At 38.9% G+C, this 21,156-nt stretch overlaps 1 protein-coding gene across 7 annotated transcripts in view; it reads right to left on the bottom strand.

Moving 5' to 3' along the window:
* Positions 1-648: 648 nt before the first annotated feature.
* The window catches only part of LOC148864230 (uncharacterized), a 53,251-nt gene continuing 32,743 nt past the window's right edge, over positions 649-21,156 (bottom strand). For all 7 annotated transcript variants that reach the window (XM_088976575.1, XM_088976571.1, XM_088976570.1 and 4 more), the window contains 5 exons: positions 13,075-13,157; positions 12,793-12,879; positions 4,149-4,297; positions 3,904-4,035; positions 649-1,206 (listed from right to left, as the gene is read on the bottom strand). In XM_088976575.1, coding sequence (XP_088832701.1) covers positions 1,017-1,206; positions 3,904-4,035; positions 4,149-4,297; positions 12,793-12,879; positions 13,075-13,157 — 641 coding nt within the window. In that variant the 3' untranslated portion in view covers positions 649-1,016. The remainder of the gene's footprint in view (positions 1,207-3,903; positions 4,036-4,148; positions 4,298-12,792; positions 12,880-13,074; positions 13,158-21,156) is intronic.

Consider the following 21,156-nt stretch of genomic DNA (forward strand, 5'->3'; position numbering starts at 1 on the left):
GGATGGAGTGAAGAAATCCACATAGAATTAGATTATAAAACCGATGCAAGTTTTAGCATCCAAATGCAAGATAGTTAGATTGACTATCAGTATCTTGAAGGTTGTGTTCCGTACCATTTTGTCACTTTTACTTATAACGTTTTAGGTTGATCAATACAAGTTTTATGAGAATATATATTTTTTTTTCTATCACAAATGCTTGGAGTTATCAATATAACATTTGATACCATTATTGCTTCTTCAAGAAATGGAAAATTTAGTGTTTCTACTTTAAATGCCAACACCTAATCCAATGCTTGTATTTTTTTTAATGAAATTCAGGAAATGGTTATTTGATGTGGTATGACAAAACAATTTCTCAAAAATTTACATTAACCAATACAAAACACAACCAAAGTCTGCTGACAATCCAAATGAAAATCATAGCTACACACAAACAGATGTAAAACTAAACTAGATGCAGAATTTATATCCTACTCGGATTTACATTACAAACAAATACAATTTAATAGTGTTACAATAAGTGATAAAATAAAATTACCATATACAACACCCTTAAGAAGTGATTTGATGATGTTGATGATGATGACGATGATGATGATGACAATGATGATGATGATGAATGCAATAAAATTAATTGAACATAACTTTGAAAATAAAAAATAATATCCATTGAACAACCTACTCTTCAGTGGTACCTGTGACAATTGCTAGGGTATCCCCACAATTGGACTTCCGGCACATAGGTCTTCAATTATATTGGATACAGATCGAATTTCTAATAACTTAAAATGGTTTCCCAATTCTTTAAAAGTTAATATTGCTTCTGACCAGCAGTGATCGAGAGCGGGAGGCAAGAGTGGAGAAAGTTTTTCAATGACAATCAGGAAGCAGAGTTAATGAAATCCCCTGATAACCAAAAGTACAAGTCTTTTCAATGACAATCAAGAAGCAGAGTTAATGGAATCCCTCGATCATCAAAAGTATGCCAACTCTAAAAACATTAAAGGATAGCTTCAAGGTTTAACATGTTCCCTGATGAACTGTTCAACCTGCACTATTTCCCCCGTCTGTCCAGAAGCTTCAGCAACAGTCACCTTGTTAAGACATTGAGAAAATGCAAAGGCCTCTCCGGTGATGCCAAGAGTATATTCGTTAGTTACGTCAGCTGCTGATATGGCAGTTCTTGATGCCCGTAGTTTGTCTCTGCAAAGTTCATAGACAACCAAAAGAGAAGTTTATTTTTTCAGTTCAGAGAACATTATCTGGTGTAAACTAAGATATTGTTGTCCAACAAATAGACATTGTTTTCATGGCGTCCAACCTGCACTAACATCAACCCCCTTCTCAAACCATGTTTACCATGCTTAGAATTAGTTACATTTTGTATGAACAGCTTGAAACAGCTTAAACTTTTGATGAATAAGTATTTATTAAGATTAATAGCAGTGAACTGACAAATACAAAGAAACCAGAGTTGTCCCAAAAGTCGTTAGTTGCTGCTAGACCTGTTCATGGGCCAAGTAGCCCGATGGCCCAACTAGGCCCAGCCTGACCCCCGATCGGGCTTGGACATATAATTAGACCAACTTGGGCTTGGGCTCAGGCCCTATTATCTAAGGGTCTGTTCATTTGCTCTGAAGTCTGACATCTGAAAGTGCAATAATTACAATAAGAAGTATATTGGTATTAGTGAACTTTTCTTTCCTCTAAACTCTGAATGCCGAGAATGTTGTTCTGAATTCTAAATTATAAAAAAATTATCAAATATCCATTTTGACCCTATATATGAGAGTTTTTGTTTGTCTTTTTGGGGGTATCATTGAAAAACAAAAAGTTGTTTGATTGCACTTTAAGAAATAAGAGATAGGAAGAAACGAACACCCATTTTTCTGTTGAAGTTAAAAGTTGTTTGGGCTTGCCTTGTCTGGGGTTTGGGGGTGGAGACCCCAACCCAACTGCTAAGCATAAATAATAGAAAAAATACACAAATTTTCGAAAGGTGCATGCCTGGGCTGAAGTGCAAGGCCCACCAGGTGCTGCTCACCTTTTGGAAGTGCTGCACCTGGGACCTTGGCAAGGCACATACCCTAAAATGCACTTAGGCGCGCCTGAGGTGCACCTTTTAAAACACTGGTCGTAATGTTGTGTTGACATGATCAGTTAATAGTAAGAGAGATTTGTTGAAAAGATACTTGTATTTCTTGTTTTTCATTTTGTAGAATGTATTCTTTGGTCCAAATGTTTTAGAACTGGAAAATCTGAAATGCCTTAATTTTATCATTAAGATGAATACCTCTATGATTACATTTTCTTCCTTCTGGTAAAATAAATGTTGTCATTGTGACAAAAGATACTCATCTGCTTTGAGATAGAATATAATAGTGAGACAGGATTTGTCCATACTCATCTGCTTTGAGGTAAGGTTGTGTACATATGTCCCTCCCATACCCCTCACATTGGTGGGAGCCCCGTGCACTGGACTGCCCTTTATGTACAATAAAGTACAGGCTTGGAATGTGGAGCTCAGTTCTCCATGGTTTACCCACAACTGAAGCTAATTTATGGTCCTTGTGGATTTTACGGACTGAATTGCTAAGGAAAAGGTTTACAGGAATAGCATTTTTTTTTTGTAAATTTTGTTCTGCTGTAGGAGGTGGAAATTTAAATGGATTTTTCTTTGGAGAGAGGTGTAACTGGCCAGAACCATATGAATCTTCAGATTCTTCCCCCATGGATCCAGACAACAAGGGTGTCATCATCCCAAGATGTGGCTAAATAGGTTATTTGTCAAGGGGCAGTGATGGCTTTGAGAAACTTCTAGCTTCTACTAACCTATGAATAAATAAAGACAGCAAGCTATAAAAAACAATAAAAACAAATTTGCCCATTTCATAGTCCTTGCATAATTATGCCTTAATACCATTTATTAGCACATATATGTCTTACAATGTCTTCTATTTCTTATTTTCAAAAACCAATGGTTAGTTAGTGCTACACATTTGCGAAATCTAATGCTATATATTACATGTTATTTATATCAGTGTATATCTCATATAAACCTTTGGTTTCTTTGTTTATCTAAGCAGAGCTTATTTTAACAACCATAACTTCTGCCCTTTGATTTATGACATTTATCCTTAAATTCAATCATTAAAAGGATTGTATGTTAAATAATTTTTTCACAATTATTTTGTACAATTAAAATTTATATTTCAACTGCCCATGCTGAATATTTGATAGTTTGATTGGTAATGGAGGGGTTTTGAGAGATAAGGACTAATATTTTAGCCTTGTACTTGGGCCCAGTGGGAATAGGAGACTTAAATAGGGCTGAGTAGTTGGCAGCTTTACAAGGTATTCAGATCACTAATCAACTTGGTGTCGAGAATCTTCAAATTGAAGGAAACTCCAAGATCGTTGTGGGTTGGTTAACAGATCCGAACTCAGTCATTTGGTGCTACAAGAACCTCTCAAAGAAGGCCAGCTGGTTATATTAAGAAATATGAATGTTTAGCATACATTGGGTTGGCAGGTTTGCTAATGCTATGGCAGATTATCTTGCTAAACAAGGTGTTATGGGGGAACATTTGTACTGGGTTACCTTGTATATAGTGCTTTACAATTTTAAGGGAGGTCGCACCTCGCACCTCTCAGTGGGATGCTTGTAACAGTTTTCATATTTTCTTAATAAATTCCTCTTTCAATTATTAAAAAAAATATGTGTGTTGGTATTTTTCCCCAGCTTCAAAATACACACATTAGGATTGTCTAGCTCTCAAATAAGATATCAAGTTGGCTAGAAATCCCATGTTAATCAGAATGTCAGGAGCTATATAGTAGGATTACCATTCAATCTCTCATCTACACAACATGAAAAAAGCTATAGGGTTAAAATCTTACATTTCCTTTTCAAGTTGTTTCCTGATGAATTCCTTGGTGTGTGCAGTCACTTTGTCAGTTTTATTGCATAGTATCAGTACTGGGATTTTCCTCTTCACAACGCTTGCCTTTGTCAAAATATCATATAGGTACCTAGCATATGGAGAAAATTATCATAATTAAGTTGGATTCTTTGTGTTTGAGAGCATATGTGTGTGCAGAAGCATGCATGTGTTTCACAAAGCCACCAAGTTGAAGCTAAGTACTCTGCAGCAGCACGGCAGTTTGGTAAGAAGTCTACAGCATCCACAACATAAACAAGGCCAGCTGCTTGAGGCAAGTAGTCATCGAGCTTCGGTCGAAGGCGGGAATGCCCAGGAACATCAACAATATTGACAGGATGTAGTTTTCCCTTCTGTGCCGGAGAGTTCGTACCAAGTTAGCAAGTTAGTTTATCAATGAGTTATTACTTATTGTTCTGAATAAAAAATATAAATACAAAGTAATTGATTGTATAAACACTCTGCATCTATAGAGTGGGAGCAAACTTCCTCTAGTATAGATGGTTTGAGGTGCAATTCAAGCGAAGACACAGCAAGAAAGATTTATGTAGAAGTGATTCCTCCTGTTTAGTCTTGAAAATGGAAAGGGTTGAAAGTAGGTTTCTGTATGATATGGGGTTCGGATAGGTGTGAACTGGCGGTGGGGGGGAATTGAAGCATATGGAGTTGTAGGGACCTTGTTGACAGTTTGGGATAATTTAAAATGGTCAAAGGTGGATTATTCCAAAGGAGATTATTCGTTGTCCTCAGTATTGGATTGTTTGGGATTAAGGGAGAGGGCTTGGGTTTCCAATGTTTATGGACCAACTGGAGGCGGGGGGGAGTAGTGCTATGAGAAGTTTTGGGATGTCGTAAGAAGGAATAGTTTGATGGAGATTAGGACAGTGGGATCAAAATTTACATGGACTAATGGCCAATATCCTCCTATTTTTAGAAGGCATGACAGACTTTTGGTTAATGGCGAATAGGAAGAACTTTTTTCCAAAAGTAATTCAGGAAGCTTCAACATTTTCAATATCAGATCACAAAGCCAATGTGAAGTTGGAAGGTCCAAGACCATTCAGATTTGAGAATATGCAGTTGAGGCATCCACACCTTTTGCAGTTTGTGGAAGAAAAATGGAATAACTAGAGTGCGAGGAAGAGCAGGTTATGTGGTTATGAGAAAACTTCTTTTGCGGAAAGAGGATTTAAAATTGTGGAATAATCAAGTTTTTGGAAATGTGAAAACAAGAAAACAGAGCTACAAGGCTGAATAGATTGGAGGAAGAGTGATAAGACTCGAATCAAATCTGGTTGAGTTACTTTGAAGGAGCTCTACCACCTGAATACAAGAGAGAGATAGAGAAGAAGAGGGAGAGGAAAGGAATGAGAAATGGTGATATTCTTTCTTAGATACATAACAAACTCTAAGGGCCTTATATAGGTATGGCCTTGTTACATATTCACGCACAATGCATACTTCCCGCTGCACGGGAATAGATGTATATATCGCAATCATATTATCACAAAATAATGGCGACCATGCTATCGTGACTATTGATAACACAAGATAACCATGGACACACTACCCCAATTTTACTACCACGGGATAACCGCAACCATCCTCCTTGTAAGCCACAATCCTCTACCACAGGGCACAGGCAAATATAAACAGAGGTACAAAAGTAGTCTATAAAAGAAAGTAGGTTCTGAAACCTGGTGGTGGAAAAATTCGAAAAAAGATTGACAGCTTGGAAGAGAAACTATATTTCCAAGGGGGTAGAGTTGCTTTGATTAAAGCAACTTTACCCAACTTGCCTTTATACTTCCTGTCAGTCTTTAGAATTCCTAAAAGGGAGGCAAAGAGGCTGGAAAAACTGATGAGGGATTTTTTATGGAAACAAGTATCCATGGCTGTTCTGAATCAGGTTGGGATGCGGGATAACCACAGCCATCCTCCTTGTAAGCCACAGTCCTCTACCACAGGGCACAAGCAAATATAAACAGAGGTACAAAAGTAGTCTATAAAAGAAAGTAGGTTCTGAAACCTGGTGGTGAAAAAATTCAAAAAAAGTTTGGCAGCCTGGAAGAGAAACTATATTTTCAAAGGGGGTAGAGTTACTTAGATTAAAGCAACATTAGCCAACTTGCCTTTATACTTCCTGTCAGTCTTTAGAATTCCTAAAAGGGAGGCAAAGAGGTTGGAAAAACTGATGAGGGATTTCTTATAGGAACCTGGTGAAGAGAATAAATATTACTTGGTTAGGTGGGAGGTGGTGTGTCGGAGCAAGGAAGAAGGAGGCCTAGGATTAGGGAACGTGGTGAGTAAGAATGAGGCTCTTTTAGGTAAGTGGCTTTGGAGGTGGCCCCTGGAGAAGGAGAGGTTGTGGCATGAAGTAGTGAAAAGTATCCATGGCTGTTTTGAATCAGGTTGGGATTCAGGGGTATCCTGAAGGGCTTTGCTCACAACACCTTGGAAGGCTATCTCTGGCATTCTCCCTAAATTCCTCAATTTTGTACGGTACGATGCTTGCTGTGGAAACTCCATTCTTTTTTGGGAAGATACTTGGGTAAGCACTCAACCCCTAAAAGATTGTTTCCCTTCTCTCTATTCTATCTCCTTCTTTAAAAAGAAACCCATTTCTTGGTTCCTTTCCCCCCTGGTTTGCCTTTTGACTTTAAATTGGGATTTTGGGTTACGAAGAGGGTTAAGGGATGAAGAATTTCTTTGTGTTTCAGAGTTGTTGCTTCTAGATTCGGTGTGTTTGGACCCCCATAACCCAGATAGAAGGGTCTGGTCCCTAACCCCGGTTGGCTCATTCACTTGTGCTTCTTTCTTTAAAGCCCTTTGCTCCGACCCCTCCTCTCAGGTTTTTCCCGTAAAAGAGGTTTGGTCAAGACCAATTCCCCCCAAAATAGCAGTGTTCTGTTGGGAAGCCTATTATGGTAAGATCAATAATGTGGAAAACTTGCAAAAGAAGAAACCTTTTATGTGTTTGTCCCCGAATTGGTGCTTTCTGTGTAAAGTGAAGGGTGAGGACTGTAACCATTTGCTGATATCAAGCTCCTTTGCTACCAATATTTGGAATTGGGTTGTTTCATTATTTAGGTGCAGGTGGAATTTGCCCTCTGAAGTAAAGCTAGTGTTCACTCCAGCTGCTTTTGGCAGAGCGACAAAAAGAGAGAAGTTAATGTGGAAATGTATCAGAGCTGCTACGTTGTGGACTATATGGGAGGAGAGAAATGCTAGAATATTTCAAGAACAGGAAAGAAGTCTTGCTGAAATCAAGGAATGCATATTGACAAGGACCGTCTCATGGTTAAAATCTTCACACTTGTTGGCAGATTACTCCTTTGATGACTTAAGGAGAAATTGGGCTGCAATGGCTGCTACAGTCTCCACCAAGATCAAATCACAAGTTGAATGGAATCCCCCACCAGATGGTGTGGTAAAATTGAATTTTGATGGAAGCTGCCAAGGTAACCCAGGGCCACCCGGAATCAGTGGGATTCTGAGAGACAAAGACAGCAATATGTTGTCTCTATTTTCAAGACCAGTGGGTGAAGGTGGTTCAATAAGGGCAGAGCTACTAGCAGCGGTACAAGGTATACACATGGCTAGTCAAATTGGAGTGAACAATTTGTTAGTAGAAAGGGATTCCAAGGTAGTAGTAGGCTGGCTAATTAGCCCAGAAACAGCTTGTTGGGGCTACAGGGATCTGTTAAAGAAAGTTAAATGGATGACAAGTAATATGACTGTCAGGTTTCAGTGGGTCAGAAGATCAGTAAATGCAATGGCTGATTCTCCGGCCAAGCAAGTGGTGTGTCAAGTGGGTAACATTTCGTGCCGCCTCCTATGCTGATTGTATTTTTGTTATTTGAATTAATAAAACTACTCTCATTTATCAAAAAAAAAGTAGTCTATAAAAGACAAAAATTCCATACAGGTGTACGAGATCTATAGAAATGCTCTACATGTGACACATGGTAGGATCATAGAGGAAGAGGTAATTGTGGTTTGCACAGACTGACAACTGGTCCCCACCCTACAATCTGACATGTGTACCTATTGAACCAACCTAGGCACTCAAGCGAGTAACCACCTTAGGAATATTTTGGAGCCCATCCCACGAACATGTGTGCCCTCTTCTACTTCAATAAACAGAGGTCCTTCTGATAGAACGAAGTTCATTCCATCATTCACTCACTCGTTTGTTCATCTGATCATCCTTTCTCTCCCCAAGCTTCCCTAACTGAACCCTAATCTCCCCTTCTCATCTTCTTCTCAACTTAAGAACCAAGACCACCACTACCTTACACCCGCACTAGTGCCCTTTACGTGGCTTTCCGATATAGACAAATCGAACTGGTGGCTTCATGGGCTGAACCTGTGCTCCCTAGATCTTCTAGGCCTGAGTGTCATGGACTTGGGGATGTTGGCTAGTCTGGCTCCTATCAAAGAGGAAGCATTGTCTAATGAAGGGAGGAGAGAAAGGAATATTTTGAAAAAAAAACAAAGGAAAAAATAGTTCACTTTGGGGAAGTGATGTGGAGACAAAAATCAAGGGATTATGGTTAAAGGAAAGGGGATAAATAATATATCTTTTTTTCCATATAGTGGCAAGAGGGAGAAAAAGAAGAAACTTCATATTTAGGTTACAAGAGGAAGAAAGGGTGGTGGAGATTAGGAAGAAATTATTGAAACTATCAGGGGCTTCTATATCAAATTATTCTCAATTAGAAATTGCTTCCTTGGTGATTTGTGGATGGGAAGAACTGGAGAGGTTAAAAAATCATGGTTGGAAAGGGAATTTGAAGAGGAAGTTTGGGTAGCAAATAAGGTGAAGGGAGACAATGCTCCAGGGCCAGGTGGTTTTAATATTTCTTTCTTTAAGTCTTGTTGGGGAATTGCTGAAAAAGATATCGTGGAGAGGTTTAAGGAGTTGCGGATTGATAAGATAATTGAGAAGAGTGCAAATGCCACTTTATCTCGATTATTCCTAACTCCTGAGATAGAGGATACTTATAGGGTGGAAGACTTCATGACAATAAGCCTAATTACCAGCCCATATAAGATCATTGCAAAAGTACTGTCAAGAAGGCTGAAAATGGTATTGTATGAGGCCGTAGGTCATACTCAAATGGCTTTTGTGGAGGGAGACACATTTTGGATGGAGTCATTTGAAAGTGTGTTTAGAATCATAGATGCATGAATTAGAAGTGGAAAGGCATATTGATATGCAAGTTGGGTATTGAGAAGGCATACGATCATGTGGACTGGGGTTTTTTGGAAAAAGTTCTTGATATAATGGGGTTTGGGGAGAAATGGAGGAGATGGATTTTTGCTTGTATTTCTTCAACTTCCTTCTGATGTTGGTTAATGGGGTATCCACGAAATTTTTCCAAGCTTCAAGAGGCATTAGACAAGGTGATCCACTTTCTCCAATACTTTTTGTCTTGGCGACAGAAGTGATGAGTAGAATGTTAGTAAGAGGGGCGGAAAGGGGCTATTTGAAGGCTTTACGGTAGGAAATGGGGGAGAAGATGATTTCACACCTGCAATTTGTGGATGATGCTTTGATTGTTTGGATATTCCGATATTGTGGTTGACTAAGTCCTAAGATTAAGAGCAGTCTTGAAATGTTATGGAATGGTGGCAGGGCAGAAAATAAATCTGATTAAAAGAGTGTGATGATTAGGCGGGTGAAATTCCACATTCAGAGTTGGAGGCTTGTGCAAGAGCCATGGGATGTTTGGTGGGGGAGCTCCCTTTCACATATTTGGGACTTCCAATTGGAGCAAGGTCCTTATCACATTATATTTGGCAGCCTATCTTAGACAGAAATGATCTAAGATTGGCAAGTTGGAAAGAGAAATACTTGTTGGGAGGAAAGATTACCCTAATCAAGAGTGATCTTCCAATTTATTACTTGTCTTTGCTTAAGGTACCAGCATCAGTTGCGGAAGCTTTGTTTTCTTTTTCTTTTCTTTTCTTTTTTTTTTTTTGAAGAATAATAAGAAAATTCATTAGTCAGAAAAATAAAACAGTTACAATCCAAATCCGATAGGTGACAAGATGGCACCTAGAAGTACAAAGCAAAAAGAAACTCTGCTCTGGTCTAGAATACATTAGCTGAACCAGAAACTGAAACTAATTACACATTTTGAATTTCCAACACACTCCAAAAATTCTCCCCCAAATCTGATCTGCTAGCTTGATCAAAATCTGGGAGCACCCAAACCCAGTCCGCTACTAACTTTCCCACCAGAGCCCCCAGAGTTTGAATTCTTTTAGTTTTTCTTCGAAGAGCCTTATATTTCTTTCATTCCACAGTAGACAACACACACCAAAGGGGATGCAGCTCCAAACTATCCTTGCTTTCCTACTTCCTTCAAATCTTGGCCAAGAAGAAAAGATTTCTGCTGTAGAGCTTGGCTGAAACACTCTGCTTGAAAAGAGAGGAGTAGAATTTCCAAATGGTTTGTGCTGTCTTACAAGAGAAGAATAAGTTGAAAACAGTCTCTTCATCTGAGTAGCATAAAACACAAACGCTTGCTAAGGAGAAGACCCTACTTTTTAGGTGATCAACTGTTAGAACACTATCCAATGCCACCAACCAAGCAAAAGCTTCCACTCTAGGTGGAACAGGGTTCCCCCAAACTCTCCCTACCTCATCTGAAACCAGCTGCTTCTTCACCATCACCAAGTAGAATGACTTCACAGTGAATACCCATTCCTGCACTCTTTCCACCACAGTCCATTTCTCAAGCAAGGTGAAACCTCAACCTCCTGTAGTTTTTCCAATAGCTGAACGCATTCCTCCAACTCCTGATCCAGCAATGGTCTTCTGAATTTGGGGCACCAAACAATCTGATCTCCCCTCATTCCGAAACACTTGTTAACTGCTATGTGATGCTCAGTCAACCTGTACAGCTTTGGGCATACCTCACACCACTCATCCTGCCAAAATCCTATCCTTGACCCATCCCCCAACTTGGACCTGACTGCAGCTTTAAATTCTTGATTGAACCACAATATCCCTTTCCAAACACTGAGCCCATAAGAGGGAGTTTCTCTAGAATGCTAGGGACAAGAAAATAAATATAATCTGGTGAGGTGGGAAAGGGTTTGCAAGGACAAGAAGGATGGGGACCATGGAATTGGGAGGGTGAGGGTATTCAATAAAGCACTCGTGGGGAAGTTGCTATGGAGGTTTGTGAGGGAATGGAATTCGAATGAGGTTAAATCATCGTATAGAGTTTGTGTATGGAAGGGCATAATGAACTTTCACTCAGCTTGTTTTGAATTTTGTTTCCTTTGATGTTGGGAATGGAGAACACATTAGGTTATGGGAGGATGACTGATTGGGGATTGGGAAATTATATGAACTTTGCCCAAGGATGTATAGATTAAGTAGAAGAAATGTTTCAATTGCTCAGTTTTATGAAATCATTCAAAATGCAGTTGTTTGATTCCTGAAGTTTAGAAGACATCTCTTTGATTGGGAAATTGAGGAATGTTTAATCTTTCAGCTAAGTTTCATGTGGGAGAATTAAATTTGGAAATAGCTGATTCAAGATGGTGGAAGGGAGTTTTCACTGTGACATCGCTCTACGATGCTTTGGCAAGGAATCAAGCTGAAAGGGAATTTGTGAAAGGCGTCTGGGGTAATCCTATCCCTCCTAGGGTGGAAACGTTTGCTTGGCTTGTTGCATTTGCATTGGACAGCATTCTTATATAAGACCATATCAAGAGTAGAGGCATTCAATTGGCAGGAAGATGTTATCTTTGTCTTCTAGAAGATAAGAGTGTATCTGTTTTGGCCGTTGCCATGCAAAGATTATTTGGGGCTTTTTCTCAGTATTCAAAATGGATATGTGCAACCCAAAATCTTTGAATGAAATCATTGTTTGTTGACCAGCTTTGAATGGAAATAGAAAAGTAAAGATCATATGGTGTTGGGTGCCTTTTGCACTCTGTTGAGAATTGTGGTAAGAAAGAAATAGAAGAATTTTTTAAGACAAGTACAAAACTCATGACCAACTTGCTTTTGGAATCTGCATAAGATTATGGAATGGGTTCTGATTCTTCCAGAATTCAAGGGGGACAGCAAAGAGTCTTTTTTATTTTTTGGTAATTGAAAAAGCAAAGAGTCGTTTGGCTCTAGGTTTTGGAACGTATTGAACTTTGAATAGGGGGGAACTGATGATGCTTTTTGTATGTTTCTTTTCTCTTTTTTGGGTAATATCTCACCACTTATAGCATATGATTTGTAATCTTTTTGTTTTATGATGAATAAATTTTCTTTTTTTTATTGTCAAGAAAAATGGAAAGGAATTTGTTTACTATAATGGGTGAACATAAGATGTAGTCAGCAATCAAATGCTTATAAAAAAATCAACTACAGAGGAAATGAGGAAAACCCCAATGGTCTAACAGTGGAATCTGCACCAGGCACATATAGGATTGAAAAATACATTACATCATGGAGATTCCTCTCAGAAAGCTAAAAAACAATAATAAGATTGAGTCGATGCAAAATGCCATCTCGGAAGTGTTCTCTTGTACAACAACCAGAAAATGTGAAAATTTAATCACGAAAGTATGTAAATGGATTCTAGATGGACCCATATAGTAGCACGGTACATAGCAAATACAAAATGTGGCCTTTATCTTCTGGTAGGTCTACCTGATGGTCGCGGTAGGTTTCCTCTTTTGAAAACCAAAGAGATGCATTTTGGGTCATAGCAATTTGGAGAAAAACTTTATGAAAAATACATAGAAATGGAAGTATCAAAATGAAATTTGTTTTCTACGTTAGACAAAAGGTAGGTTTAACAAACCATACTTAACCATATTGTCTTACCTTGGTGGACTCAGAATGTAGTATGAAAGTGCCCTCATTTGGTTCCATAGATGTAACAGTGCCTTGATGTGAAGAGTCGTCTCGAAGCTGGCATAAAAATGGAGAAACCATCATTTTAGCTAGGACAAACCACCATGTCAATCACAAGGTGATTCACCTTGTATCAAGATTTCATATGGCAAAATACACAGCTATACATCACAAACAGAGAGATGCATTCAGAGACATGTATGAATAGGCAAACAAACCCTTCAAAGGACAAACATTAGGTAGAAAGCCTACCTGGTAGAAAAGAACAGTCTTCCCGCTACCACTTAACCCAGCAAGGACAATAGTATTAGATTTTGTACGTCTGAGCAAGCTAACTGCAATAAAACAGTGCAGCCAAGATAAATATCTGGATATATTTCCTTTTAAAATATGAACTTACAAAGTAATGATTTACTAGAAAACCAAGTACAAAACTTTTAAAAGAAGAGCAGATAGAATTTAATCATTTTCAAGAACTAATAGCACTTATCTCTTGCATGAAATGTTATTTACTGAATTAATATATAAGAGATTTTACAAGCAAATCATTCCCTTTCTGGAAGCAAATTTTAAGCTAAAGATCCCGGGCATCAGGTTTTTCTTTCTTTCTTTACTTTCTTTTTTGGCATTCTCTTAAAATATCCCAAAGAGAGCTTTACATGGCATAGAGCTATAATAGGCAATATCACTGTCCTCATCCCATTTCTAAGAATCATCTAAACATACATCCCATGGGAATCCATATTAAAAAGTCAATCTTTTTATGGTCAACTAATCAGAGCAAGGTTCAAAGTATCAAAAACGTAAGGTGTATCAGAAAGACAATTCCAAGAGACATTTCGGGATACGCTTTGGATACGCATGGACACATGAAAAATCAAGATACACGTGGATACAATAGGAAACTTATATAAATCTTAAAAAAATACATTAATAACAATAAATATAAATTTTATATAACCTTAAATAAGCTATTTAAACACTTATAAAGAAAACAAGTTATTTAAACATACAAACCCATACCTCAATAGTTTATATAAAATGTGAGATATAGGGACAAATTGGTAATCATTGAAGGTAATGGAAGGAGTAAAATGTGTATTAATTTTCAGAAAATTAATATAATTTATATTAATGTTTATTAGTATATAAATTTTAATAATCAATTTTAACATTAATTAATGACCATCCATTATGAAAAAAAAATATTTGCTTAAGAATAATAATACATACAATTATAATCAACAATTGAATATGGTGTAGTGGTTTGTTTATGTTTATTACAACCAAATTACTATGGTTCAATTCTCCTTACCTTTCTTATTTGTAGTTTTAAATATGTTGGTTTAATGGAGTTGTCAAGTGTAGGAAGAGGGAAGGAAGAAAGAAGAAGAAGAAGAAGAAGAAGAAGAAGAAGAAGAGAAGAGGAAGAAGAGTTACGGGAGAGAACTTGGGTGTTACTATTCAAACCCAGAATATCTATTATATGATAAATCTGAAATTACATCCATATCCCTATAAGGGTGCCCAAATTTTTAAAAAAAAGGAAAAGACAACAATACCCCTAAACCCAAATACACATTCTCAACACTCCCCCTCAAGCTGAGCATAGATATCTATCATGCCCATCTTGCTCAAGTTTCTATCAAGTTTTGGCTTGTTGAGACCCTTAGTGAGGCAATCATCAAGTTGGTTCTCTGACCTAACAAAAGGCACACATATCTCTCCATTAGCTATCTTTTCTCTAATGAAGTGCCTGTCAACTTCAATATGCTTTGTGCGGTCATGTTGAACAGGGTTATGAGCAATGTTTATGGCAGCTTGATTATCACAGTGTAGCATCATTGGGGTTTCAGCTTGGATCCCGATTTCTGATAACAAAGACTTCAACCATAGCAACTCCGATACACCATGGGCCATAGCTCTGTATTCAGCTTCAGCACTAGATCGGGCAACAACAGATTGTTTTTTGCTTTTTCCAAGACACAACATTCCCTCCTACCAAGGTGCAGTAACCGGAGGTGGATCTTCTTCCATCTATAGAACCTGCCCAATCAGCATTAGTATAAGCCTCAACCTTGAGATGTCCCTGGTTAAAGTATAGCATTCCTTTACCTGGACACCCCTTTGGGTAGGCGAGAATCCTGTTGACAGCCTGCATATGTGAAGTTCTAGGAATGTGCATATACTGATTCACCATGCTAACAGCATAGGATATAACAAGTCGAGTCAGACACAGGTAAAGAAGCCGACCAACAAGCCTCTGGTAGACACCCTTGTCTGGAAGAATATCTCCATCATCAGCGCTCAATTTATGATTGGAGTCAATAGGAGTTTCAACTGGCTTACACCCAAGTTTTCCAACCTCATGAAGGAGATAAAGAACATACTTCCTCTATGAAATGAATATCCCTCCCCTTGACCTTGCCACTTCGATTCCAAGAAAGTATCTAAGATTCCCATGATTTTTTATTTCAAATTCAGAAGCAAGGAATGAATTTAGTTGGTTTATCCCAGATTGATCATCTCCAGTGACAACAATATCATCCACATACACTATCAACAAGGTGAGTAGGCCATTAACCCTTCGTATAAACAAAGTATGGTCCGCTTGTGATTGTGTAAACCCAATTTTGAGAATAGCATTTCCGAAACTATCAAACCAAGCTCTAGGGGACTGGTTAAGCCCATAAAGAGATTTTTCTTAAACCACAAACCTTCCCCTCTCTGTTGGGTAAGATTACCCCTAGTGGTAAATCCTTGTATACCTCCTCCTGAAGATCTCCATTGGGAAGGCATTCTTCACATCCATCTGATATAGAGGCCATGAATAATGAGCAGCAAGAAACATAATAACTCGGATAGAGTTCATTTTGGCTACAGGAGCAAAGGTTTCTTGATAGTCAATCCCATATGTTTGGGTGTACCCTTTTGCCACCAACCTAGTTTTGTATCATTCAATTGATCCATCAGCCTGATGTTTAATGGTATATACCCACATGCAACCCACTGGAACTTTGCCTTCAAAAAGAGGAACAAGCTCCCGGTATGGTTTTTTAAGAGAGCCTCTCTATCTCTTGGTTCATAGCATCCTTCCACTAAGGTGACTGAATTGCATCTGAAACATTACGAGGAACAGAGACAGAGGAGATAGCAAAAACATAGGCATGATAGAAGGGTGAAAGAGCATCATAAGAAACATAGTTAGTGATGGAATAGGCAATGCATTTCCTTTTTCCTTTTCTCATTGCAATGGGAAGGTCAAGGTCATATTGTGAGACATCAAGCTCAATAATAATAGGAGAAGGAAGGTCAAGGTCATATTTGGATGTAAAGGAATCTCACAATGGGCTGACCGAGGAAGACAGAGTGTTAAGGAGACAATTAAAAAAGGAGTTGGAAGAAGTGTTATTGAGGGAAGAAATCAGTTGGAGACAAAAATCTAGACACAAATGGATTAAGGAAGGCGATGGGAACACTAGGTTCTTCCATGATTTGGCCAATGGGAGACGAAGAAAGAATTTTGTGACCAAGCTAGAGATAGAAGAGGAGGTGATTACCAACTAGGATGACATAGCCAGAAAATTTGTGAACCACTTCAAATCGATTTATAGAAGGCCTTTGAGTGAGAGAACAGTTATGAAAAGGGTGGATTAGCCAAGGATTGATGGAGTGACAAGGTGGCTGGAAAGGGATTTCGAGGAAGAAGAGATTAAGAAAGTTGTCCTTCTAATGGATAGATCCAAGGCTCCGGGTCCAGATGGCTTTACAATGGGTTTTTATCAAGACTGTTGGGAGGTGTTGAAAGAGGATGTAGCTGAAGTCTTTAAGGAATTTGCAGACATTAATGTCACCTTTTTGGCCTTGATACCTAAGAAAAATGATGCCAACCACCCAAAAGATTATAGGCCTATTAGTCTGGTGACAAGCATCTATAAAATCCTTGCTAAAGTGCTCTCATTGAGAATCAAAATAGTCCTCCCTACCATCATTAGTTGGATCTTTGGGTGCATCAGTACTTGTCACTACTCTATTCTAGTAAATGGTACGGTGAGGGATTTTTTTCCAGCTTGCAGGGGTGTCAGGCAAGGGGATCCACTTTCACCATTCCTTTTTACCTTAGTAGCTGATGTGATTAGTAGGATCATTACTAAGGCTGACAGCAAAGATGCCATCAGGGGTTGGAGAATAGGGAGACACCAAGTCCCTGTCACCCACCTTCAATTTGCAGACGACCTAATGATTTTTTGTGAAGGAGGTCTTAGTAAAAAGGTAGTAAAACTAAAGGAGCTAATAAAAGGATTTGAAAGTGTCTCTAATTTGAGAATAAATCTAGAAAAGAGTTGCACAGTAGGTATAAATTTGGAGGTAGGGGAGGTTGAGGCTATTGCGAAGTGTCTTGAGTGTTCCACCTCTGCTTGGCCTATGTCATATTTAGGGCTTCCTTTAGGGGCAAATCCTAGGGAGAGTAGATTTTGGACCCCAGTGTAAGAAAATTTTGAGAAGAGATTAATCTCTTGGAAGTGGAACTATATCTCTTTAGGAGGAAGAATTACCCTAATAAGAGCTACCTTGGCTAACTTACCTACCTATTATTTGTCTGTCTTTAGGATACCAGTTAGGAAAGCTAGGAAGCTGGAGAAGTTGATGAGAGACTTCTTATGAGAGCCGGGACATGAGAAAAATGATCACTTGGTTAATTAGGAAATTGTGTGCAGAAGTAAAGAAGAGGGGGGTTTGGGAATTGGGAGGGTAAATAGAAAGAATCAACTTCTGTTAGGGAAATGGTTGTGGAGATGGCCTTTGGAAAGAGAGAGATTGTGGCATGAGGTGGTGGGAAGCATTCATGGGAGGTCAAAAAATGGATGGGATGCTGGTGTATCGAGGCAAGCTAACCTAGCAGCACCTTGGAAGGCTATTCACAACACCCTTCCTCAATTCCTCAATTTTATCAGGTATGAAGTTTGTTCTGGCAACTCTATCCTTTTTTGGGAGGATATTTGGGTAGGAGACTCACCGTTAAAGGATTTGTTCCCCTCGCTTTTTTCTATTTCTATCCTTTGTTCCTACTTGGGATTTTGGTTTTCGTAGAGGACTTAGGGATGCTGAAATTGAGTCTCTTTTTTTCTTGGGTGTCTTAATCAGGTTTGTTTGGATCCCTCCAAGCCAGATAAGAGGGTTTGGACTCCTAGACCCAATGGAACCTTCACTTGTGCTTCTTTTTTCAAGTCCATCTCTCAACTTTCTACTCACCAACCCTTTCCGTCAAAAGAAATTTGGTGTAGGCCAGTCCCCCCAAAAATTATGGCTTTTTGTTGGGAAGACCTTTTCTCTGTATTTCTCCTAATTGGTGTATCCTCTATAGAGTTCACGGTGAGGATTGTTACCATCTATTAGTATCTTGTCCCTTTTCTGCAGACCTTTGGGCTTGGCTACTTTCATTGTTTGGGGGTAGTTGGAGTCTACCAGCAGAAGTTCACATGCTCTTCAACCATTCTACCTTTTATTGGCCTACAAAAATAGGGAGAATTATGTGGAGATGTGCTCGTGCTGCCTTGACTTGGACTCTTTGGGAAGAAAAGAATCTCAGAATTTTTCAAGATAAGGAAAGAAACAGCCAAGATTTGAAAGACTGTGTGTTAAACAGGGCAATACATTGGCTGAAGACCTTGGAAATCTTTCGTCAATTCTCCTTTAATGACATTTGGAGAAATTGGTTAGCAGTAGCAAGGTGCTCATCTTTAAAGGTCAAATCAATTACAAACTGGTCTCCTCCACCCGAAGGCTCAATTAAGTTGAACTTTGATGGAAGCAGCATGGGTAATCCAGGATTATCCAGAATGGGGGGTGCTTTGAGAAATGAGAAGAGAGAGATTTTGTTGCTCTACTCAGGACCTTTGGGAATTGGGAATTCCATCAGGGCAGAACTTTTAGTTGTTGTACAAGGGGTCCAATTTGCAAACCAGCTGGGGGTACAACAATTAATAATCGAGGGGGATTCCAAAGTGGTGGTGGGTTGGTTGAAAATTTCTGAAGAGGCTATGTGGCAATACAAGAATGAAATGAAGAAATTTAGTTGGTTGACAAGGAATATGTTGGTCATTGTACAATGGGTGGGGAGATCAACAAATACCTTATCAGATATGTTAGCTAAGCAAGGGGTAAATAGGGAAGAATTATTTTGGGCTCAGTTGTGATTTTTGTTTTTCTTTCCTAGTTTACTTGTAAGTTTCAAGGAGGGGCTGCAGCTTGCGCCTCTCACTGGGATGATGTATGAACTCACTCTAATTTGCTTCTGAATCAATAAACTTACTATTATTCATCAAAAAAAAGGAAGTTCAAGGTTGCTTTCAAAGTTGCATGGATCGGGTGATTCGATTGTTGTGGACATTTAGCCTCAAGAGTATCCTTACTTTTACGCCTTATAAACCACTGTTGCCAGGATCGTTGGAGAGAAGGAGGAGAAACATGAATACTGTTACTACAAGGGGAAGACAAATTAGGACTGTCCATAGAGGTAGGAACAGGAAAACAAAAAGGAGTCAGATCTTCACAAACACTCTCCCCCTGAAGACAAGGACGAGTGGATTGAAAATATGGAGTAGACTCAAGGAATGTAACATCCTTAGATATGTACCTTCGGCCAGTATGGGGATCAAAGCACTTGTACCCCTTTTGGACTGAAGAGTAGCCCCAAAATATGCATTTGACAGATTTAGAGTCAAGTTTCAAGCGAGGACTCATGTCATGAACAAAACAGCTACAACCAAAGACTCTAAGAGGCAAACTGAAAATAGGATACTTAGGAAACAAAAGTTGATGAGGTGATTGAAGAGAAAGCGAGCATGAAGGAAGTCTATTAATGAGATACACTGCTGCTTCAATTGCATCTCCCCATAATCGAGTTGGTACATTCATCTGGAAGAGAAGGCCTCTTGCCACCTCAACAACATCTCTGTCTTTTCTCTCTACTACACCATTCTGTTGTGGAGTATAAGAGCATGAACTTTGATGAATTGCTCCCTTTCCTTCAAGGAATAATGATTGATGCTTTTCAAAATACTTCTTAGCATTGTCAGACTGTATTATCTTGATTTGCCTTTCAAATTGTGTTTCAACCATCTTGAAGAAGTTTTGAACAATGGAAGGGACCTCATCTCTACTCTTCATCAAGTAAAGCCAAGTATCTCTAGAGCAATCATCAATGAACAATATAAAATATTTATAGCCGCCCATACATGGAATAGAGTATGGGCCCCAAACATCAGTGTGTATCAAGTTGAAAGCAACATCACTCCTTCTATTACTTGTAGGATATATGGTTCTACATTGTTTTGAGAGATGACAAACTTCGCATTGCATACCCAATCTAGACTTAGACTGACATAAGTTTGGAAACAAAAATTTAATGAACTTAAAAGACACATGACCAAGGCAACAATGCCACAACTTCAAAAAACTCAAATTCCCATCATGACATGACTCAATCTGGCATAGTAATCCTTGCTCAGAGGTTTAATCAAAAAGGTAAACTCCATCAGCTTCATGTCCAGTTCTAGTCGTCCTCCCTGTTCTCAGGTCCTGAAAAACACAATGAAAAGGGAAAAATGTCACTGAACAGTTATGAGATTTGGTAAGAGTACTAACAGATAAAAGATTCTTGTACAAGTGGGGGACATGAAGGACAGAGCTCAGGGAAAGATCACGAGTAAGCTTAACCTCCCCCAAATCAGAGATAGGGGTCTGAGATCCATCAGCTACAGTGATTTTTCCTTCCCCTTGAGCCAACTTATAAGAGGTGAAGTGGGAAGACATACCAGTCATATGTGCACTAGCTCCAGAGTCCACAATCCAGGAGCTAGTAGGAGAAGATTGACAAGTGCAGTACTTGATTTTGCAAAAGCACTAGAAGGATTACTAGAACTAGTAGAGGCAGAGAACCCAAACTTCTCAAGCTAAGTCAACAGAATCCTGAGTTTCTCCATCACACCAGAGGAACCATGTGTGGGAGCCTGTACATTAGGAGGGCAATCAGCTCCGACAGTAGTAAGATGAGCATTACCCTTCTTTGCGGTTTTAAACTTGTCAGGCTTCAAATGTGGATTCAACTTCCAACACCTATCGTTTGTATGTCTGGGCCTTTTGCAGTAATCACATACCACATCTTCATGCTTTTCATTAGCACCCTGTTTGTTTGTACTCGACTTGGACATTGAAGACATGTAGGCAAAATGATCCATCACTAAGGTCTACATCATAGCAACCCTTCTACTCTCCTCTCCCTGCACTAAGGAGTATGCAATAGCAAGGGAAATATCATATGCACTCAAGATG

The sequence above is a fragment of the Nelumbo lutea genome, chromosome 3 (assembly GCF_056320005.1).
Source record: "Nelumbo lutea isolate HS-2025 chromosome 3, American lotus-T2T, whole genome shotgun sequence".
Taxonomy (NCBI): Eukaryota; Viridiplantae; Streptophyta; class Magnoliopsida; order Proteales; family Nelumbonaceae; genus Nelumbo; species Nelumbo lutea.